This window comes from Talpa europaea (assembly GCF_964194135.1).
Source record: "Talpa europaea genome assembly, chromosome: 15".
NCBI lineage: Eukaryota > Metazoa > Chordata > Mammalia > Eulipotyphla > Talpidae > Talpa > Talpa europaea.
In genome coordinates this window covers 27,111,415-27,136,133 of record NC_140083.1, presented here as the reverse complement: position 1 = coordinate 27,136,133, position 24,719 = coordinate 27,111,415, and the positions used below count along the sequence as shown (strand labels likewise).

The 24,719-nt window shown below is 34.1% G+C and overlaps 1 protein-coding gene across 1 annotated transcript in view; it reads left to right on the top strand.

Annotated features, from left to right (window-relative positions):
- Positions 1 to 24,719, top strand: part of PTPRQ (protein tyrosine phosphatase receptor type Q) — a gene marked incomplete at its 3' end in the record, with an annotated part of 169,603 nt that overhangs the window by 42,942 nt on the left and 101,942 nt on the right. Inside the window, exons 18-24 of the mRNA XM_084255469.1 lie at positions 10,754 to 10,914; positions 11,738 to 11,883; positions 16,123 to 16,291; positions 17,979 to 18,269; positions 18,535 to 18,810; positions 19,168 to 19,319; positions 22,667 to 22,808. Of these exons, the coding sequence (XP_084111595.1) occupies positions 10,754 to 10,914; positions 11,738 to 11,883; positions 16,123 to 16,291; positions 17,979 to 18,269; positions 18,535 to 18,810; positions 19,168 to 19,319; positions 22,667 to 22,808 (1,337 nt within the window). The remainder of the gene's footprint in view (positions 1 to 10,753; positions 10,915 to 11,737; positions 11,884 to 16,122; positions 16,292 to 17,978; positions 18,270 to 18,534; positions 18,811 to 19,167; positions 19,320 to 22,666; positions 22,809 to 24,719) is intronic.

The window sequence follows — 24,719 nt, the reverse complement described above, 5'->3', positions numbered from 1 at the left end:
ATTTAGGTTATAGGGCCTCCCCGGTGGCGCAGCGGTTGAGCGCTGGGTTGCGAAACTGCCCGCAGCCTCTGCAGCGCCGGTTCAATCCCCTGCTGCTCCCCGGCCACTGGAGGAGGGTCCCACATGGCTCACAGACCTCTCCTGCCGCCCGCTGCTCCCCTCAGCAGTGTACTTCGGTCCTTCTGCCTGTTCTGCTCCCTGCTCTGGCTCTGGTGGGTTCTCTCACCCTCCCGCGCTTCTGACTGTACCCAGTACTTGTATAAATAAATAAATAAATCTTAAAAAAAAAAATTTAGGTTACCTAAGTTAATGAAAATTAGAATCAAGATTTTTCTGATTGGGGCTTTCTAGCCCCTAGCTGTTGCAGGAAAAACAACCTATTTTTTGGTGATCATGTTTCTCTGCCTAGAACCTCAGGTATTTTCAGCACAGCATGCAGCGCCTTAGAGAGAAACAGGCAAGGTAAATAGCTTTCTAGGGGGTGCTGTTTACCTGGTTCTCTTCTGTGTATGAACTGTTACAGTCAAAGGGGTCTCCTATTCTGGTAACTTAGCTATAATTCTAGTTATATATTTTTAATTCTATTTTTATAAGTTCCAGTAATTACCAAATTATTTCCAAAGCAACATCTTTTTAATCTTTTTATTTAGTCTATTTGGTATGTCTGTGAAATGCAGGCTGCCAATTATACTTGTTATACTGAGTGATTTTCTTTGTCATGAATATTTCTGTACAAAATAGAGCATGAGGGTTTTAATATAAAATCATTTTGTATGCATTACTGTGTGAATCACAATTTGTTCATGGATGGTGTGCTGAGAAATCTGCTTTCATTCATTGCATTTTAAAAAGCTGTTTCCTTCTAACGTATGCTTAGTGAAATTATTTTTATCTATCAAGATGGTAAAGTAGCATTTTTCCCCTCAGTTTCATTGATAAATAGTGCTTTTACATTTTCAAATGATACACAATCCTTGCATTCTTAGAACATCTACTATAAATAAATGGAATTTCTACTGCAACACTATAGGTTAAGTTATTCTTCTACTATACTTTAGATTAAGGTGTGATATACTAACAGACTGATTTAAACCTTATTTAATTTATAGTTGAATTCAACTTTAATTTGTTTGCAATTTTGCTTTTATGTTAGTAGAAAAATAACAGTTTTCTTCTTTATTTATAATACTTCTAAGTGAATAACTTACAAGATGCAACAAAAACACTATTGAATGAAAGTAATGCTGAAAATTCTAGCTTATATACAAACCTTGACTTTTAAATATTTCTCATTTTTATAGCTGTAATTATGAGGAATAATTCTGAATCAGCCTGAAATATGTTTATGAAAGTCTGTAGGGAGACATAAAATATATAAAAACTTAAAATGATTGTAGACTAATTGGAGATAAAATATGACCCTGTGAAGTAATTTAAAAATACTTGCTGAGCAATTTATTAGGAAGTCAAAACCATTCTAATTCAGCTTTTTTTTTAATAATAAATTTTATTTTTATATTCCCCATACAGTTGCAACCCCCCCTTTCTGATCCCAATCCCTCCCCTCCCGCCCCCCACCCCCCCAAAAGTGTCTCTGTTTCATAGTTTTTTGTTGATTCTGATTTTCACTTTCTTATAGTTATTCATTTTCCTGGTCCCTTATTTAAGTTTTCTAGATTCCTGCTATGAGTGAGACCATCCGGTATTTTTCTTTTTCCTTTTGGCTTATTTCGCTGAGCATGATCCCTTCCAGCGCCATCCATGTTGCTGCAAATTGCATGTGTTTATCTTTTTTGAATGCTGAGTAATATTCGATGGTGTATATGGACCACATCTTCTTGATCCAGTCATCTATTTTTGGGCATTTGGGTTGTTTCCAAAGCTTAGCTATTGTAAACAGTGCTGCTATAAACATAGGGGTGCAGGTGCTCTTTGGAATTGATGTTTCTGTGTCCTTTGGGTAGGAGTGGAATTGCTGGATCATATGGAAGCTCTATGTTTAGTAGGTCCAGAAATCTCCACACAGCTCTCCATAGTGGTTGGACCAGTTTGCACTCCCACCAACAGTGCAGAAGAGTTGCTTTTTCTCCACACCCTCGCCAACATTTGTTGTTGCTAGTTTTTTTAATATGTGCCATTCTCACTGGTGTAAGATGGTATCTCATGGTAGTTTTGATTTGCATTTCCCTGATTACAAGTGATCTTGAACATTTTTTCATATGCCTGTTGGCCATTTGCATTTCCTCTTCAGAGAAGTTTCTTTTTAGCTCTTCTGCCCATTTTTTGACTGGATTATTTTCTTTGTTGTTGTTGAGTCTCATCAGCTGTTTGCAGATTTTTGTGATCAGTCCTTTATCATTAGTGTTGGGTGCAAAAATGTTCTCCCAGTTGGTGGGGTTTCTCTTTGTTTTTGTTATTGTCTCTTTTGCTGTGCAGAAGCTCTTTAATTTGATGTAGTCCCAGCTGTTTATCTTTGCCTTCACTATCACTGCTTTGGGTGATGTGTCCGTAAAGATGTCTTTGATGTGCAAATCACGTAGTGTTTCGCCTATATTTCCTTCTATATATTTTATGGTTTCAGGTCTTATGTCTAGTTCTTTAATCCATTTTGAGTTGATTTTCGTGTATGGTGTGAGGTAGTGGTCAAGCTTCATTCTTTTGCATGTAGCGACCCAGTTTTCCCAGCACCATTTATTGAACAAACTTTCTTTGCTCCAATGCATAGTCTTTGCTCCTTTGTCAAAGATTAGTTAACCATAGATCTGTGGGTTTATTTCTGGATTTTCTATTCGATTCCATTGGTCTGTATGTCTGTTCTTGTTCCAATACCATGCAGTTTTGATGATTATGGCTTTGTAGTATAGTTTGAAGTCTGGGAGTGTGATGCCTCCATTCCCTTCTTTTTTTTTTCAGGAGAGCTTTGGCAATTCGGGGTTTTTTGTGATTCCATATGAATTTCATCAATAATTGTTCTATTTCTTTGAAGAATGACATTGAAATTTTGATTGGAATAGCATTGAATCTGTATATTGCTTTTGGAAGGATGGCCATTTTAATAATGTTTATTCTTCCAATCCATGAGCAGGGGATGTCTCTCCATTTCTTTGTGTCTTCTTCTATTTCTTTTAACAGTGTTTTATAGTTTTCTTTGTATAGGTCCTTTACCTCTTTTGTTAGATTTATTCCCAAATATTTGATTTTTTTTGTTTCAATAATAAAAGGGATGGTTTTTTTGATTTCTTCTTCTTCAGATTTATTGTTTGTGTATAGGAAGGCTACTGACTTTTGCGTGTTGATTTTGTATCCTGCCACTTTACTGAACTGATTGATGAGTTGAATTAGCTTTTCTGTGGAGTTTTTGGGGTTCTCTACGTATATTATCATACCATCTGCAAATAGTGATAGTTTGACTTCTTCTTTTCCTATTTGGATTCCTTGGATGTCTTTCTCTTGTCTTATTGCTCTGGCTAGGACTTCCAGTATTATATTGAAAAGCAGTGGTGAGAGTGGACATCCTTGTCTTGTTCCAGATCTTAATGGAATTGCTTTCAGCTTTTCACCATTGAGAATGATACTGGCTGTTGGCTTGTCATAGATGGCCTTTATGATGTTGAGGTATGTTCCTTGTATCCCAAGAATTTCAAGGGCTTTTATCATGAATGGGTGTTGCACTTTGTCGAAAGCTTTCTCAGCATCTATTGATATTATCATATGGTTTTTATATTTCTTTTTGTTGATGTGTTAGATAACGTTGATTGATTTTCAGACGTTAAACCATCCTTGTGTCCTACTTGGTCGTGGTGAATTATCTTATGGATACATTGTTGGATTCTGATAGCTAAAATTTTATTGAGGATTTTTGCATCAGTGTTCATTAGGGAGATTGGCCTGTAGTTTTCCTTTTTTGTGCTGTCCTTGTTCGGTGTTGGTATTAGTGTAATGTTGGCTTCATAGAACGTGTTTGGTATTGTCCCTTCCTTCTCAATTTTTTGGAAGAGTTTGTGAAGGATAGGCACTAATTCATCTCTGAATGTTTGGTAGAATTCATTTTTAAATCCACCAGGTCCTGGGCTTTTGTTTTTGGGGAGGTTTTTGATTACCATTTCAATTCCGCTAATTGTAATTGGTCTGTTTAGGTGTTCTATTTCTTCTTTATCTAGCTTTGGGTGATTGTAGAGTTGTAGGAATTTGTCCATCTCCTCTAGATTGTTGAAGTTGTTTCCATACAACTCTTCATAGTAGTTACTGATTATTCTTTTGATTTCTGCTGTGTCTGTTGTGATTTCTCCTCTTTCGTTTGTGATCCTGTGTATTTGTGCTTTCTCCCTTTTTTCCTTTGTGAGCCTGGCTAGGTGTTTGTCTATTTTATTGATTTTTTTGAAGAACCAGCTCTTGGTTTCATTGATCTTTTGGATTGTATTTTTAGTTTCAATTTCATTTATTTCTGCTTTGGTTTTTATTATTTCTTTTCTTCTACTGGTTTTGGGTTTTTTTTGTTGTTCTTTTTCTAGATCTTTGAGCTTTGAGATTAGGTTGTTTCTTTGAGTTCTTTCTTGTTTCTTGATGTGAGCTTCTATTGCTATATATTTTCCTCTTATTACTGCTTTTGCTGCATCCCATACATTTAGGATATTGGTGTCCTCCTTGTCATTCAATTCAATGTATTTTTTAATTTCTTCTTCGATCTCCTCATTAGTCCAGTGGTCTTCCAGTAGTGTGGTTTTTAATCTTCATGAGGTAGGAAAGTTCCTTGCCTTCCTTTTATGGTTTATTTCTAGTTTGATGCCTTCATGGTCAGAAAAGATGGTTGGTATGATTTAAATCTTGGTGTATCTGTTGATGTTTGTCTTGTGCCCCAGTATGTGATCGATCCTGGAGAATGATCTGTGTGCGCTTGAGAAAAATGTGTACTCCGTTTTTTTGGGGTTTAGTGTTCTATAGATGTCTGTTAAGCTCAAATGCTCTAGGTCCTTATTTAGAGCTTTAGTTTCTTTACTTATTTTTTGTCTTGTTGATCTATCCATTGTTGATAGTGGTGTGTTGAAGTCTCCCACTACGTATGTGTTTTCTCTGATGTCTGTTTTCAGAGAGGACAACAGTTGTCTGATATATTTTGGTGCTCCTTCGTTTGGTGAGTATATGTTAATGAGTGTTATTTCTTCTTGAAATATTGTCCCCTTGATCATAATGTAATGACCATTGGGGTCTCTTTTTATTTTTTTGAGTTTGAAGTTTGTTTTATCTGATATAAGTATAGCTGTTCCTGCTTTCTTTTTTGGTCCATTTGCTTGTAGGATTGTTTTCCATCCTTTAACTTTGAGCCTATTTTTATCTTTTGTAGCTAAATGTGTTTCCTGGAGACAGCAAAAGGTTGGGTTTTGTTTCTTAATCCAGGCTGCAACTCTGTGTCTTTTTATTGAAGAGTTTAGTCCATTTACATTTAGGGTTAATATTGATATGTTAGCATCTGTATTTGCCATTGTGTTTGTCTTTCCTTTGATTTTATTTATTTATTCTTTTAATAACTTTTTTTTTTTGGCCTTCTTTCGTTGTTATTCGTCCCTCTGAGGTTCTGGCTTTAGGATTCCTTGTAGTATTTTTTTGGAGTGGGGGTTAAGTCTTAATGAAATTCCAGAGTTTCTGTTTGTCTGGGAAGGTCCTTATTCTTTCTTCATAGAGGAAGGAGAGCTTTGCGGGATACATTATTCTTGGTTGGCATCTGTTTTCTTGGAGTCTGTTGACTATGTCACTTCACTCTCTCCTTGCCCATAGTGTTTCTTCAGAGAAGTCCGATGTCAGCCTGATTGGTTTTCCTTTGAATGTTATCTGTTTCTTCCCTCTTGCCAGCTTCATTATTTTTTCCTTGTCCTGGATTCTTGGGAGCTTTACTATTATGTGTCTTGCTGTATTTTTCCTTTCGTCGTGGTAGTTTGGTGCTCTTCTTGCTTCTTGTATATCAATTTTCACCTCTTTCTTCACATTTGGGAAGTTCTCTTCAATTATCTCCTGCAATATTTTCTCGGTTCCTACATCTCTCTCCTCTCCTTCTGGAATTCCTATAACTCTTATATTTCCTTTCCTCATGGAGTCAGATAGTTCCCGAAGTCTTTCTTTGTTCTTTTTCCTTTGTACTTCTCTTTCCTTTTCTGTTTTGGTTCTTTTTTTTGTGTCTTCAAGAGCACTTATTCGTTCTTCCATTTCATCTATTCTGCTTTCATTGCTTTTCCCAGAGTTCTTTAGTTCCTCCATTAATTCTTTGATCTCCTGCATTTCTTTTGCTTCCCTCTTTACGGACTCAATTTCATTCTTCTGATCGTTGATTATTTTTCTCATATCATTGTTTTCCTTTATGACTTCTGTCAGTTTTTTAATCACAGCAATTTTAAATTCTCTTTCTGGAAGTCTCAGAAGTTCTTCCAAGTTACAGTCATTGTAATCTGGAGGGTGGTTTTCTTTTTGTGATGTGCTTTTTTCCTGAGGAGTTGTTAGGTTGCGTGTGGCTCTTCTACTCCCTACTGTCTGTTTTCTAATTTGTCGTATGCATTGGGACACTGTGTTGCTCGGACTGGCCGGCATCTTGGGTGAACTTCTCCGCTCCCCTCTGGCTCCTCCAGGAGCCATCTCTGGCTTCTGAGGGAGCTTTCTGCTGGTTTCAGGCAGTCTTTACTGAAGAAATGTCCCTGTTCTAAAATGGCGACGCGGGACTCAGTCCCTGCGCTTCCGGTCTCAGGCACACTCTTCTGCGCGCCCGGTCTGCCCCGGCTGTGGGTGCCTGTTCCCTCTGTGGGCTCAGACTGCTGGTCGGAAGGGGCCTGGCGTGGGCTAACTTCCCAGCTGGCCAGTGTCTCCTCCAGGAGCCTTCTGCCCTTTTCAAGCAGTCTTAAGAAATTTCCTGTTCTATGGGGTGTTCGTGATTTTTTTTTTCCTGGTCGCTAGGTGGCGCCAGAGATCTCTCCTATTGTCCTGGGGGGGGCTGTTTTTCACCTCCCCCCACCCGTGGGATAGGGAGCAGAGCGGGAATGGTAGGGTAAACCTCAACGGCTTTGGGGTGCTGTGTCTGCCTTGTGCCCCACCGTCGTGGAGAACCCACACCCCGAATTTTCGTGCCCCAGGTCTCAGTTCAAAGCCCTCAGGTCCAGGACGCGGGCTGTAGCCCAGTTCAGTGGCGCGGGAATGGCGCCTTTTGCACCCGCTCCCGTGCCTGGGCGCCTGGTTCTTGCTTACTCAGTGAGGGACTTTCACCTCCGTGAGGGCCTCTGCATGTCTCCCCGCAAGCCTAGGTCGCAGGCGCGGGGACCTGGGCAGCCGCGATCCCGATCCGCGTTTGCTTTTCAAGCGCGCCAAGTGCGCCGCTTTTCCGCGTAAGCTTACTGGCCGGCCCGGGGCTGTGTGCGGGTCTCCCGGGGTCTTTGTTCTTCTCTAATGGCGCCCGGAGCAGTTCGCTCACCGCAGCAGCGAATCCTCAGGGTTCTCCACAGCTCCCGTTCACGGGGTGTGGTGGCTGCAATAGTTCCTTTCCACTCCCAGTCCCGCTTGCTCTGTAGTTTGTTCTTGTTGGTCGTTTTAGTTTGTTGTTTTCCTCCTCTCTATGGGTCGGAGAGTGCCGCCTCTGTGGGTGGGGGAGGGGAGCAGGGTTCTGCGCTTTCCTCCCTTCTGGTCCTCTTTTATGGCCACTTTCTTCTTCGGGTAGTTTGTTGGAGTTGTCCGTTTATCTTCCGTGTCCCAGTTCTCATGGGGACCTGCCGCTTTTCCTCCCTATTAACTTTTTTTAATGGGAGATCTTACTCGCAGCGTCTCCTCGCCGCCATGTTGCTCAGCCCCCTCCTAATTCAGCTTTTAATTAAATGTCAGTGGTCAAATATTTTTCCATGTAATATAAAAATTTGCCTTCCAGTTTTCAAAAACACTTTCACTCTATTAAAAACTTCATGGTTCAAACCTTCAATATAGATAAAAAGTCAGAATTGAAAGGGGACCATTTTAGATTTCCTGATTTTCTATTATTTTGGAATGAAAATGGCAGAGACAGATTGATGAACCAGGCACATAGGCCAGTGGGAGCCTCCTATAAAGCTTGTAGGCAGCATGAATGAGCAGTGTCAGCAGGTAGCTGAGTAGCACTGTAGAAATGGAATACAGGAGCCAGCCTGTAGTTAGTGTTTGCCAAAATATGTGTATCCCTGCACATGGCTGCTGTGTCTCTTAATTATCATAATTTAAAATTTGGAACAGAAAACATTTTGAAATGGTAACAAGTAAAATTAAAAAACCAAACATCTGATTCAGTAAACACACTTGAAAAAGCTATTGGGAATATAGCCTGCAGAAATAAAAGTACCTTTATGATAAGATACTTGTGTGAGAAAGATTACTGCAACATTGTTGGTAATAACTAAAGCAAAAAAGATACCACCTAATGTTAATTCTACAAGAATGACTAGCTATTATATATCTTACTGATGTTTCCTTTGCATTTCTTTCTAGATGTTCTGCATATGCAAAATAGTAATGATCTAGGTCATTGTTTTTAATATAAGAGAAACTGATCACAATAGAAAAGAGCATATACTGTTATAAATGGAACAAAACACTATAACTGAACACATCAACAGCCCTATTATAATAGTTTTAGACTAACCAGAACAAAACAAAGATTTTCAATTAAGCCAGCTAAAACCAAGAGTAACAACTGATTACAGGAAAGTTAAAACTGAATTTCTCAGGCTGCTCATTGACCTTGTTCTTCTGAGAACAGAATACTCAGGCCTCAGCCTACAAATTGATGTGTGTTTCCTCCAGTCTGACAAAGTCCACTAAGGCTAAGGATAGAACATCACTCTCTCTTCTTCTTCCTTGTGTTCAGTTATATGATAAACCATCTCTTACATACCTAAGATATCCCCTCAACTTGTATCAGAAGTTGAAGTTTCAAAATAACTTTACATAAATCTCAGTCAGCCACAACCCTAAACTCAAAAGAAAAACAAACAACCCCCCAAATACAAGAACATCTTACTATCTGAAAGTAGTACTTACTACTTTGTCTCTGGAGGTAAACCAGGGTAGATGCAGAAATTTATCTATATATGTTAAGTGAGGTGAATTATCAAATTTGTTACTCAAATAACATACAGAAATTATCTTCTTTTGACTGGAATATTCAGATATAAGACAAGTTTATTTTTTACCCACATGTTCCAGGTAATTGCCTTCATCTATGTTATCTATAAAATATAACCAGGGTTTTTCTTGTTGTAGGCAAATACTTTGCTTGGAAACTAGGGCAAGCGGGTAATGAGGCAAGGCAACTGAAAGCATAAAAAATATGCTTAAACAAGAAATTTGACCTCTGAATCATATACGGTGCTGTAAACCAATGTTACAGCAATAAAAAGTGCACTCAAAGAAGAAAATTCTTTTTAAGAAGAGAGAAAATGGCTAAGAATAAAAACACAGTTAAAAGCAATTAGAATATTTTAATCAATTTCATAACATTAGAGATCTGAACAATTAGGTATATTGTGTTCTGGTGACCTCTACCAAAGACAAGATCATGAAAATGGGTAACAATTGCATGACAAGGCATTTTTTTCCTGAAAGTTAGTAGCCATAGCATTAAGAGTTTAAAAACCCTCCTGTGGTCTCTGCAAAGTCAAAAAAAAAAAAAAAAAAGCCTTCTCTGTTGCTTCTGAAAAAGGATGTCTGATAAAACTGTTTCAAATTGCTGAATAGTCTGACTAATCCTGCCTGTCTCCAGTAGCCTGCTCTGACTCTGTGTTTATCTCTATGGATGTTCCAACTAGTTTTTAGGTCACCGTATTTATATGTGAAGTGAATTGACACTTCTGTAATGGTAAAACCGTGCCTGAAACATATCTCTTTGTGGATTCCCTTAATTCATTTTAAACACATTTTTTCTCTCAACGATTCAAGATTTCAAATATTTCAGTGGTAAAGAAGGATTATATTCATAAGGAATATCCACGTACTTCTTGGAGCCTTTGAGTGTCAGAGAGAGAGAGAGAGAGATTACATGAGATATATATATATTTTCTGTGATATTGGTCCTATTCTCTTTGTCAAAATTCTTTTTTTTTGTTCCATGCTCTGAAATTTATTCATTTTTGTTCTATTTATTTATTGAGGTATAACTGGCATGTAATGTTAACCTATTTTCAGGTGTACAACATTATGATACAGTATTTCTTTCCTGAATGTATATACATACATTATTTTCAATTTCATTTCCAACTAAATAGAGAATAACCCATAGGCTTGTGGTTTTAGATAGTACTATAGGATATTTGCTAATTATTTGAATTGGTGAAGTAAATGTCACTCTTGTGTAATATATATAAGAAGTAAGTTTTTTGGTAAGGATTTATATAAAGATTTTTCCAACACTTTAAAAGAAGAAATATTTGAACAACACTGGAATGCTGTAGTTATTTGGTCTATACAATATTCCTGAAGATCTATTACAGCCTAAAAAAATAATATCGACATTTTATTAACACCAGATTGCATTACTGAATATCTTTGAAAGCAAAAGAAATTCATTCATTGAAATATTCTGAAATTTACTCTTTTTAGGACTTCATAATAAGTGACGTATTTATTTTACTCATCCAGATTAATAAATTTTGGTGAAAAATGTTGCTTATTTTAAATGTAATTGAGCTCAAAAGGTATATGAAACATTACATTTAAAAGTCAATTATACAGATAATCTCCCCCCTTTTTTTCTTTTCAGGGATAGTTCATTATTAAAAACTATTAATGTAACTGAAACATCATTGGAGTTTTCAGATTTGGACAATGATGTTGAATATAGTGCTTATATAACAGCTAGCACTAGATTTGGTGATGGGGAAACAAGAAGCAATATCATTAACTTTCGAACACCTGAGGGAGGTAAGTTCTTATGGATGAAGTCCAAGTAAAATATCGTACTCAATAGAAATGACTGTTAAATATATATAAAAAATCATTGTCTAATATCTATAATCAATCAGATGCAAAATTGCTCTTTAATTACTTTCTAGCTGCTTGATATTGGAAGAAAGTTAATCATTCTGGGCCTCAATTCCTATCTGGATCATGGAAATAATATAGTTTACTACATGGAGTGCTTATGAGGATTAAATGAGCTTGTTTTTGTAAGTGTACTGAGCACAGAACTTGACACATTAATCAACTTATATGTTTGTGAAATAACAGAAAACAAAATATGTGAAGCCAAATCTCTTAGTCCTCTATTATTCAATTTCAAAATTCTAATTTAAATATATAGAGGTGTAAAGTTGTACTCCCCAAATTATGGTTATGTAAAGTGACAAACTAAATAAAGTAAAATAAAATTTGCTCCTTGGAGAACATGTGCTCAGTAATTACTTAATACGGTATAAATAAACTTTTCCCTCAAACATTGAAATTAAAGCAGAATTTTATGCTATTTATTATATATTTGAAACTTGTTATAATGTTTTTAAATTCAAGGTAGCAGAAAATGTTTTAGGGCTGTGGTAGTGCTTATGAGTAAGAAATCTATTTGTCCTTTGCATGAATATTTCTATGGTAGGTGTCAGACAGGTGGCCCAGTGTCCTTATACCATTCATTTCTCATTCTTAATTAGATGTATAGCTGATTTGTATTTTCTGAAAAATAAAGTTAAGAAATTTTCAGAAATTATTTGGAGCCACAACTATATTTCTTTTTCAATTGTGTGTTTTATAGCTCCAAGTGATCCTCCCAAACATGTTTATTATGCAAACCTCAGTTCTTCTTCAATAATTCTCTTTTGGACACCTCCTTCAAAACCCAATGGGATTATACAATATTATTCTATTTATTACAGAAATACTTCAGGTACTTTCATGAAGGTAAGACCTGAGTTTTTTCCTTGTTCTTTATTTACATTTTTCAGTTTTCTTATTGGTAATACTTACTTAGCAGTGTAGAAGAAATCATTTATATTATATTGATAATTAGATATTAACATTTAATAAAACTCCCTCAATGTAAAAAAACTCTGTGTTTATACATACACATACATGCACACATACATACATTCATGTATGTACACACAAACACACATTTCTACACGGGTTTCAAATATATTTGAAAAATGAAACTGCCAACTTTTTAATTCTTTATATAAATATGACCTTAAATTCCATTCAGCCAAGAAATATTCTCTGAAGAATTGAGGGTGTCATTTATCCTGAATTGTTTCTCAGCGAGAAAGAACTTCCTTTTACTTGTCTACGCTATAAATAGTTTTCAAGTTTAGACATGTTTCTGGGCTTCGATTTAAAAAATGTTTTTTATTATTATTAGACAGGGTTATTATAATTATTAGTATTGGTACCAGAGAAATGTGGTTTCTTACCTTGAGTTATGCAAGGTTCTAGGGTCCCACAGTTTGTAGATGGATACTTTCCAGGATATGAATGATTATGGCTATGCAAATAGCTAAAATGCACTTTATCTAGAGAAATATTTTCAATTTCTCAACAGAATTCATTTCTCCAAAATAGATAGTTCACAGCATTCTAAAACTGGAGTGTTTATGATTAAATCAGGAATGGGGAGAGATGGAATATAATACTGCACTTACATAATATGCACCTTCCTGATAGAAACTATTGACTGTGTCCATTATGACTAAGTAATTCTTATTCTGTGTATCCACTTAAACTGATGGACAATAGAGATTAGTTTCAACCCTTGAAAGTTGTTTAATCCTATTTGTGGCAGCCCAAATTTAGCCACTAGTTAGATCTTGTGAGTAGCAGTCTCTGAGATTAAAAAATGACTTACTTTTAGTGTATGTGTAGTGCAGTGTAGACTAATGACTAGGGTCAGAGCAGAATTTTGCCAGCTGTCTCAGCAGAGAGTATAAGAAAGTAAGGAGGCTAACTCTGTTTTTAAATTCTGCTCAAGACCCTCTATGAGTAAGGCGGCAGAAGCAGGGCTATTTAAAATTTCATGCCGAAAAGAAAGCTACTTTCTGAAATGCTATGTAGGTATAGATATATGTGTAGTTATAATGTAAATTTCTTTTTTATACAAGCAAATGCCTTAAGAGAAGAATAAGATAGTAAGGTTTGCTTTTGGTTTTGTGTTGGATTCTGTATGCCAAACAATTTTTCTGGCTCTTTTTTCCCCCTGCTCTGTTTGGAAAAGAAGTGGGGATTATTGTGAATTTATTAATTTTTCACCTCTTTGTTTTTTTACAAATTTAATATCGTGTTACTATATCATAGAGATCCTTCATATTGCATATTTTTCTCCTTTTTTGTATTCAACAAAGTGCAAAGTGTTGTCAGTAGTTCTGAGTCTTAGCAATTGTTTTGCTTCTGTATGGCTGATACATGATTCTGTTTTGGTTATCATTGTCTAAATCTAAATAATCAAGTGTAAACATCTGACTATGGCTTATACATGATATTATGAATCTATTTACTCAAACCTGAGTATAGAATGTGATACCATTTGCAATTCATCTATCTTAGAAAATGTAATCTTTTGTTTAATAATCTTAAGAATGCTTTTAAGTGTGACAGCTGCAAGAGGACACAGGCTACTGATGTGAAAACATTTCAGAAGCACAGTCTCGTATTGCTTGAAGTCCATTCATGCTTTAATTTATTCCTACAATTGGTGCTAAATATACATCAAAATCTTTATTCATTTTGTATTTTAGATGGTTAGAATGGAAGAAATTTTCAAAGTGAAAATTATATAGTACAATAGATGGATAGCTTTTTTTCTTGTTCCTCTTCTTCCTTCTTATATAAGAACTTTGTATAATTCCTCATATCTGACACATCATATTCTGTTTCCAGTTCCCAGTATCTGCTACTGGTATCTGCTCCCTATGCTATCGCAAACAACTTGATGAAAATGGTCATGTGATACTTACCTTTCCCTCCCCTCAGGTCCACTGACACTCTATTTTACATAAGTTTAATGTGCAATAACTATTTTAATTGCAATCATTTAAAATTATCATAGCACACCAACATTATTTTCAATAGTTTAATTTTGGAGCATATGAGTTTAAAGTGAGTTATCTGTCATTCCTTCTAGCTTGGGAATTTTGTTCTGTCTGTGCTTAACAATCCCTGTTGTTTTTCCATCATTGTTGCACATTCATGTAGTGGACTAACTCTCTACGTTGTAATTTCTATCCACTTATGTCATGTCTTCTCTATGTGTCTGACATGGTATTTTAATAAATGCTAATGAATACTGGTTGATTAATTTCATTTGAAAAGCTTTTACCAAATACCATATGATTGCATACATATACAAAGGAGTAAGTCTTAATTAAATAATTTGAGCCAAGAGTTTTTTCCCAAAAATATATATGCAAGGATGAAATAGTCATCTGGATAATTGACCTAATTCCAAATTTTTTACATCTCTATGCCTGTTAAGTCACATAAAGTAGGAATGACTTCTAAGTTATTCAAAATGACTTGTTACTTATTCGTCATCAAGGTCATAGGTAATCACAATAGATTTTATAATAGCAAAAAAGTTAAAACTCACAGCAAAAACTACATTAATATTTTTTAGAAATTTTATGTAAGCTAGTTGTTCTATGGGTAGAGATGTTAGAATATATTAAATTTCACAGATCCTATTTTGTGTGAGATTTTATATTGTTCCAACATGTCTGTTCCTAAATATGTGACCACAAAAAATTGAAGTAGGTCTCTTATTACATTCACTCTGCCTATTACCCAAATACTAACAAAAAAACAACAAAACTTTGCTGCATTTTATTTGTTGGTACATTACAGTACCTACATAACTATACATTTTAGTCAAATTGATTATCCTACATTATTCATTAAAATAAACCAATTGTTATTTTATTTGACGTGTGGGACATGGTGTTGATTTATGTCCTTCTTATCTAATCTCAAAAGCTGTTTTTGAAGTGGGAATGATTCTTCCCATTATATAGTTGAGGAAGGATTAGGATTTGAAATTAGATCATTTATCCAAGGCTACCATGCCTGAAGTGAATGCAGATCATTTGAATTCTAAGAGTTTTGTGTGGTTTGGAATAATTCAGACCCAGTTATCCACATGATTTTTTTTAAAAGATGTATTTATTTATTTATACAAGCACTGGGTACAGTCAGAAATGCGGGAGGGTGAGAGAATTCACCAGAGCGGGGAGCAGAACAGGTAGACTGACGAAGTACACTGCTGAGGGGAGCAATGGGCGTGGCAGGAGAGGTCTGCGCGCTATGTGGGAGCCTCGCAGAGGCTGTGGGCAGCTTCGCAGCCCAGCGCTTAACTGCTGCGCCACCCAGGAGGCCCTGATTTTTTAAGAGTCTATTTTTCTTTATCTCAGAATTGATTTTGTTTGTATTTAAATTTTGGTTTGATAGGAAATGATTTAGTAAATTCCCTCATGTTTAAAAAATGCCTTGGGACAAATATAACTAGAAGTTAGGGAAAAGAATTTTAAAATTCTACTTACTCTGCATATAAAAGAGTATGTCTAACTGCCTTCCCCTTCTTCCCTACAAGTGTAGAAAAAATGAGGACCCATTAAAGATGAATAATAATGTCCACTTGAGTTCATATGAAGAAGTGACCCTTTTTATCATTCCTCCATCATTGATAGGAAGAAAAAAATAAGCCTGTACCCCTAAGATATATACTGTGATGTAAATCAACATTATTTCAATAAATATAACTTTTTTTAAATAAATTTAAAATGAAAAACTTTATAGCATTCCCAAAATTGTATAAAAATATAGTCAATGTTTTGATAAAATACTTGAATGATTAACAGTTGTAGCATTTTTAGTTTATCACTGTTAAATCACATGCAGCAGTTTTTACTTCTGATTAGAGTTGTATTCTTTGCTATTCTGTATGTTGACTTTGTTATAAAGACTGCTCATCTATTCCTTTTCAATACAAATATATTTCCAGTTTAATTATTGCATTAAAAACATTCAACCTTGATTTTACTCAAAAATTAACATTATAATGCGAGACAACCAGTTCATGGATAATAATAATTTTGAAATGTTCATGTCTATTGAAAATATTTTCTGAACACTTAAAACAATATGTTTATTTTTCAGAATTTTACACTCCATGAAGTAACCAATGACTTTGACAATATGACCATATCTGCAATAATAGATAAACTGGCAATATTCAGCTACTATACATTTTGGGTAACAGCAAGTACTTCAGTTGGAAATGGGAATAAAAGCAGTGACATAGTTCAAGTATACACAGATCAAGACAGTATGTAAACAAAAAGCATTTATTAATCTTTAATAGGATTACTTTAAAACTTTATAATTATTTCAGAACTGTTTCTATTTGTATGTATTATTAATAAAATTTCTATTTAGGCACATTTAACTAGCCATCGTCTGCTTGAAATACATAGCTATAAAGCTGTAATAACAATCTTTGCTATTCATAAAAACTGCTACCATCCATTCATGAAAATTCTATTACTTTTTGCTTTGAAAGATGTCACCACCATCTGGTTGTAGGCATGAAAAATACTGTTGCATATACTGACAAATTTCCCAGTAATTAATATATGCCTCCATTTGTTTTAGGAGCTGCATTTTTTTTTCCTAGCAACTTGTTTCTTTTTCAGTCTTTGAATTCACATAGGACTCTGTGAAGCAGCTTTGTTTTCATTGCAGTTGTGAATAATATACTCAGAATATCTTTAGTTTAATACCAGAAGTTTCTTTTGCACAGCTTCTGCAGAATTCTGTTTGCAATGAGTATTGAAAAAAACTTTATTGACTGAAGATTCTTATAATTTTTAGGTTTCAGTTTGGGGAATACAATGATATATGGATCATCGATTTTTTCTTGTCACTGTTTCTGTTTTCAATTTATTAATGTTTCCTAAAGACTAGCCTTTTATTGAGAAATGGTATTGGCCTAAACTTTTGTTGACAGTAAAATTTCATATTTATTATCTGAAGATTACAAATTGAAGGACACTATAAATAAGGGGAGTGAATATTTTCCATATTGTTGGTAACATCTTTTAAGTAATTGGCAAATTGATCAACAGAATGAGATATTATAACATGGAAATATGTGTTTGGGAGTCTTTAGCAAAATGGCTTAATACAAAGTGTGGTCAGTATCATTTCAGGAAATCTTTAAATGCATATGTCTCCCGAGATTTTCCGCAATCTAGAATGTTTTATGTTACTATCATAAATCTATGAAAATAGACACTGCACACCATTCTAAGGGAGAGATCCTACCTATTCTGTTAAGTACAATAAGGATAATCTTCAGCAGAAAGAAATTAAAAATATTCTTCTAATAATATAATTGAAATATTTAAATATCTGATAAAATATCTTCGGGCTCTCCATATTTGTGGATTCAGCATCCATGGATTCAACCAACTGCAAATTGAAAATACTATTATGTACTGAGAGTTTGACTTATAGTGGTTTTGTCTGTATTAAACATGTAGATTTTTTGGCACTTTTGATCTAAAGCATACGAAAGAGATGTATGAAGATTATTTGTAAATGCTGTGCCATTTATATAAAGGTCTTGAATATCCATGGATTTGTACGGGTTCTGGAACCAATTTGTGTGGGTCCTGGAACCAATCCCTGAATATCCTGAGGGACAGCTGGATATTCACACAATGTCCACGTTGTAGGAAAGAAAAACCAAGAGATATGATACAATACAATACAGTCCAATACAATGCAATACAATTCTCACATATATTAAAGATGACAGGGTTTATTTGAATGATTTTAAATAGAATTATTTAAAAGATCTTTTGTAATTGTTGATGCTGACCATATCTGCATTTAAAGAGCTAGTAATATAATATTGACAGGTGCCATTTCAGCAATTAACCTCAGTTAGTGAATTAACTTTAATTTAGGATGACTGATAATTTTTATATTTTGCACATTACCTACCATAGTACCTGAAGGGCCTGTTGGAAACCTGACTTATGAGTCCATTTCATCTACTGCAATAAATGTAAGCTGGTGTCCACCATCTCAACCAAATGGTCTAGTCTTCTACTATGTTTCTCTGAGCTTACAGCAGACTCCTCGCCATGTGAGACCACCTCTGGTTACATTTGAGAGAAGCATGTATTTTGATAATCTGGAAAAATACACTGATTATATATTAAAAATCACTCCATCAACAGAAAAGGGATTCTCTGATACCTATACTGCCCAACTGCACATCAAAACTGAAGAAGATGGTAGGCTGGACCCTTTTATTGTCCATTAAACAGACTGTTGTATCCCCTTATTATATTGCTTTCTGATAACAAAACATTACCCTTATAATTATATATAGATTAAGTTTATTCTCAAGTAGTCTTTCAACTAACACAATAAGCTCTAAGTTCCTTAAAATTAAAATAATCATCTCCTAGTAAAATTAAGTCCCAGAATTAATGAAGCCTCTTCTTTTTAATGCTAATTTACCTTTGTTTCATTTAATATTCTTTTTTTCTTTTATAGTCCCAGAAACTTCACCAGTAATCAACACTTTTAAAAACCTTTCCTCTGCCTCAGTTCTCTTATCGTGGGATCCCCCATTAAAACCAAATGGTGCAGTAATAAGTTATGATTTAATTTTACAAGGACCAAATGAAAATTCTTCTTTTTTTACTTCTGATAACTATATAATTTTGGAAGAGCTTTCACCATTTACTTTATATAGTTTTTTTGTGGCTGCAAGAACTATAAAAGGCCTCGGTCCTTCCAGTATTCTATTCTTTTACACAGATGAGTCAGGTAAGCAGAATCTGTATTTCTTCCAATGATTTCACAGTTGCAGCTCTTGCTTTCTCTTTTAAAGGAACAAAATGAAAGGATATGATATTAATTGTCTATTGGTAACAGACTTACAACTATTCATCTACTTTGCAGAATTTTTTTTTAATTCCAGCTTCAGAATAGAGGGTTCTGCTAAAGCTATTTTGGAACTACTGAGTTTCAAGTACAAAACACAATTACTTATCTATTTATTTCTGAAGTTAAAATATGATCATTTTATAAATCTTTCTTAACTAGTGTCTTCAAGAAGCTAAAGTCAAGATAGTTTTATGTGAAAAATTATATGAATATGTTTTATAATGTGTTTTCCTGCAGTGCCTTTAGCACCTCCTCAAAATTTGACTTTAATCAACTATACTTCGGACTTTGTATGGCTGAAATGGAGTCCGAGTCCTCTTCCAGGCGGTATTGTTAAAGTATATAGTTTTAAAATTCATGAACATGAAACTGATACTATATTTTATAAGGTAGGTTGATCACACTAGTATATTTGATTATTTTAAAAATTCAGAAATTAATTTAAAATCTTTGGACATTCGGGGAAAATAGACTGTTTTAAATTAAATAATGACCATCTTTTTAAAAAATGTTTTTTATTTCCTACAGTTAAAGATACTAGTGGAAGACACAAAATATTTATCAGATATGGAAGCTGAATACTTCCTACAGTGATTTACTTTGAATTTGTAACTTGTAGATATATATATTTTACAAAATCATTGCACCATTTAATTAATGCTGTGATGTATATAGTAATTTTTTAAGGCTCTTTAAAACTTACTATCTTAAAATATAATCTATTTTTATATTTGCTGTTGAAAGAACAACTCAGTGAATTTTTTTAAACCTTTTCAGAACAGTAAACAGGATTTCCGATAACCTTTCTTTATCATAAAGCTCCACTCTAATTGCTTTTTAAAGATATTATCATTATTGTTTTACTCTCAATGCTAATAAGTTCACAGCACTAACCACCCTTCCACCTCCATTTTTAGGTTCCAGAGTAAATGAAAATACCCAAAGAACTAGAAAATACCCAAAGAAAATAGCAAAGGTTCTGAAATATACTTATATGATTTCAAGTATTTAATTGCCAAAATATGTTAAAATAAACTGGTCTTTATCTAAGAAAGCAATAATTTTTTCTCCAAAGGAAAATAAAGTACCGGAATGTTGCTATTTAGTTACAGCAAGAAGAGTGCAAAAAATCTGTGGAAAACACTGTCTTTAATATTACATGCCTTACAGTTTATTACCAATGGTGAATCATTTTTATAGCATGTGTCACTTGCAAAGTGAATAGTAAAAATCAAAAGCAGTAATTTAAGTTGTCAAAAGAAGTAATAACTTGCTTTTTTCAAAATCAAGATATTACTTAAAAATCTGATTGGCTGAATAGAATTAGAATTATGTTACACCATAAATGTGAAATCTGTTTCCCAGAAGTGTTAAATTATATTCATGAAAATAAGACTTTAGTCCCATAACAATTGTTCCTGGTTCATTCTTAACTTTCCCCATTTTTTTATTTGCTTTATCTTTATGGTTCACTGAGAAATAGATGTCAAAAAAGAGTTGTCATATTCCCTGCATGATCATGTATGTGTAGGTGTGATTTCTTTTTTGGAACAGTGATCTCCAGCACCAACACCTGTAACATAGTGGTAAATCCTATCATCAGATTATCTGGTTCAAACCCTGTCCTGGAGACCAACTGTGCAGCATTAATTGCATTGCATAACCTCTTCAAACTCAGATTCTTCAAATGAAAAATGGGAATTGTAAATATATATGTTAAAAAGTGAGGATTATATGGGAAAATCTATATAAAGCATTTTGCACAATTGCCAGCATTTTCTAAATATGTGACTGTTATCATTATACATAGTTGTCAAATGAACAAAAATAGCCATCTTGAATTGTAATCATGCAAAACATATGACAGTTTCCTAGTTCTTGAATATGAGAATAAGTTATAATCTATGATTTTTAGACATTCTCTTTTTTCAATAGAAATTCTACCATTAATATTTCACTAGTAGCAAAAACAATCTTTCTCTATAAAGTATTAAATATATCATTTTTTAGAGAGAGAGGTAGTTGTTTTTCTTTAAAACTACTACTTTAAATTATTAATTTTTACATTTATTTTGTCTTCCATCTATATTCATAGTGTCATTTTCTTTCAAATTCCTTTCAATGTACTCTCAGGCCCTGGCTTTTCTAGTTTATTTTGCTGCCTGTTTCCTCTGTTTGTCTTTCTTTTCACTTGCAGTGTTCCTATTTTCCTTCTGTTTTCATCCACTCCTTATTCCTAAGACTATCAATTTTTATTATTTTTTCTTTTTAGTCTTTCAAATTGTAACTGGTATAAAGACAAAGTAATTCCAGAACCACTCCAAATGCTCCTGCCATCCCTGTCAATCTAAGTCCAAATGGAAATCATTAAAATACAGGTCTGCTGGTAACTAGGGTCACTTTAATGTATTCGAAAAGAAGTTATTTATTCAGTAAAAAGCCTGTAAGATGTATTTATAAACATTCCTTAGTTATCTGCCTCTTAAAACTTATTCTTAAGTAAATCTGTTCGCTATCCAGTAAGTTACTTTCTTCCTTCATATATAATCTCAAAGACCATCATTTCTGTAAACCTTTGTATTTTCTAGCCAAAATGAATAATTGCGTGTCTTGTATTTAATTTTTTCATAGTAAATAGTTGTTTATAGACTTTTTAATCAACATGAAAATTCCTTGATGACAGGGACTATATAAGTTTATAATTTCCTGGTCATCTAACAGTATGTTTTGTAGTAGTAAGTATGAAAGAATGAAAGGAAACAGTATCATACAGAGAGCCCCTCATGTATCTTATGGACTTGCAAGAGATTAATTTAAAACGAGTCTGACTGTAACTGCTCCAGGAGTCAGTAATGTTGCTAAATTTCAGCCAATGAAATGTTTAACAGATAAGTTTAAAAGGTTTACATATTTTTTGTCAAATGTAGTACAATAATGTTAAAATTATACAATATAGGGTGATTTTTTTCTCTTTCCATAAGGATACCTGACTAACACTTATTTTTTAACATAACTGTATTTCAATGAAGACTTTATACTAAATGGTAAAATTGCCTGGTAAGTTGATAAATGAGAAGGCAAATCCTTGCTTGTGCAATATCAATAACTGTCTTGTTCTTTTTCTAATTTTCCTAAGAGATTGAATCAAATTAGGTATTTACACGTATATGGAAAATCTCATAATGTAAGCTTCAGGGGAAAAGAGGCTTTCTTATTTTTCACTGTTTTGTTCCCAGTGCTTAGTGTATAGTAAAGGATGAATAAACAAGTTTACATAGGCTATTACTGAGTATTAAAAAATTTTAGGCGAATTTAAGAAAAATCAAGTATTGATATTCACACATACGTTGGATTTCAATTAGAGACTTTAATTTAATTTAAAAAATTAATTAAAAAATTAATTAAAAAATTAATTTAAAAAAATAATGGAAGGATATAATTCCAGGTAAGAATCTGGGAAACAAAATGAAAACAAATTACTTTAGCTTTTTTTTTTAGTGTCAATGACAAGTTCTCCAGAACTGAGTAGGAATACAGTCATCTTCCTATCATCAACTGAACACACCCTGCGGAATACAAGAAAAGTTAAAGTTAAATTTTTATTAAAAATATCAGTACTTATTAAGTCATTGGTTAAACATAAAAGGCATAACTTTGATATATTAAAATATTTCTTCCCTTTACAGATTTGTTTTTGATGATTCATTGTGATTAAGAATTTATTTCTGCTTTTCAGAATATTTCAGGTCTTCAAACTGAAGCTAAACTTGTCGGACTGGAACCAATCAGCACCTATTCTATTAGCATATCTGCCTTTACCAAAGTCGGAAATGGCAATCAATTTAGTAATGTAGTAAAATTCACAACCGAAGAATCAGGTTAGACACAGTTTTTTGAACCTAAAGTGTTATGTTCATATTTAATATTAGTGGTGACTTGTGTTAAAAGGCACCCTTTCCTCACATTTTAAGTCAGTGATTCTTGAATGAACCCAAAACCCTTTTCTAATCATTTCTTCTTAGCACCTCTGGATGTACTTCATATGACTTTATTCAATCTCTAAATTTAAATTGGAACCACTCACTGATAAATTAAACACTTATGCATTCACTTATGACTACTAAAGCTTTATAATCACCTGTCTATATAACAGGACAAGTAAAAGGTATTTGTAGTGGATAAAGGTGCATGCTCTGAAGTTGTATCTGAATTTGAATCTAAGCTCTGATTTACTATTTGGAAAACCTTGGCAAAGTAGTGAAGAAACTGAATTAAAGTACCAAACTTCTCTATGTATTTCAGGGTAAACATGCCTATAGTAAATGCTGTCATAAAAAGATTTTATATAAATGTCAGACATATAAAGAATATATATATATATTTTAATAATTTACAAATACATCAGGTCAGTAAAAACCTCAAGGAAATCTTATAGCCAGTGCTCTGGCTAATGAATTATTTTGGTTTACAGTCAATGATATAGATGTTCATAAAATCTAGGATTATAAACAAAATTTAAATAAATTATCAACTGTCTATGAAAATACTGTTATGTTTTTGAAAATAAAAAGCAAATAATTAATGATATTTAATTTCCAGAACCACTGACCAACTCAGAAAAGGTCTTTTCTTTAGCTGTAGATGTCATACTTTTCCTAAGTATTGTCCTTTAGTTCTGATTCCTTTATCTTACAGAGGAAAAAAGCACTTTTAGGGTCTCCCTGGTGGCTCATTGGGTAGAGTGCAGCACTGTGAAGCTGTCCGCAGCCTCTGCAGCACCAGTTCGATTCCCGGCTGGCTGGGGAGATACCCACATGCCAGAGCAGACCTCTCCTGTCTCGCTCACTACTCCCCTCAGCAGTGTACTTCAATCCGTCTGCCTGTTCTGTTCCCCACTCTGTCTCTGGTGAATCCTTTCACCCTCCTGCATCTCAGGCCTGTACCCCAGTTCTTATATTAAAATAAATAAATAAAAAAAAGCACTTGTAAGATCTTTTTGGGCCATAAGACAGAACTATAGGCAAGTAAAAATGGAGTATTTTTTAAATAACTATGTTTGCAAAAGACAGTAAATTCTCTTTGACTATAAACTAATCTTTTTAATGTAAAAAGAAAAGCTGTGGTAACTATTGGGAGCATTAAATAATCAATCAGCTGTTTCCAAGGGAAGTGAACTGACTTTCCAGTCTGCAGTTACTTTGGTGGGTTAGGGTATTTCTTAAGTAGGTCTACAAGATATGATGGATTTCTGAAGTCCTAGAAAAAACTTGTTTGACTTAAAACTTCCCTCTGAGATTTTTGAAAAGGTACTGAGGAATGAGGTCTTCTGAAGTTTTCCAAAGAAGCCATTCAAATACAAAAGCAGAACCCTCAAATTAGCTGCATATTTCCTAATACTCGTAGGCCTACATGTACCACATTAGGAAGACACCCACATTTATATTTTGCACCCAATTTTTTAATAACGTATTGCTAAGATTACTCCTTTCTGATTAAGAGAGCGGGCATGATCCACTGCCTGGACTTGAGTCTATACAACATCTATGAGGATGAGGATGTGATTGTGGCTTGGGGCCAGGAAAATATTCAATCACTGGTTCAGTTTATAAGGCTTAACAAAATAGTGTAGAAACTGTTCAGTCACCATCTGATTCAGCCTCTGTTGAATAGTAAATGCATATTGGAAAAGTTGACATGTTAAATGTTTATTCTATCTCCTAAACCTGATGTTATCTTTAAGTCATATAATTCAATCATTTATCTACTAAATGTGGATAAATTTTAACTGT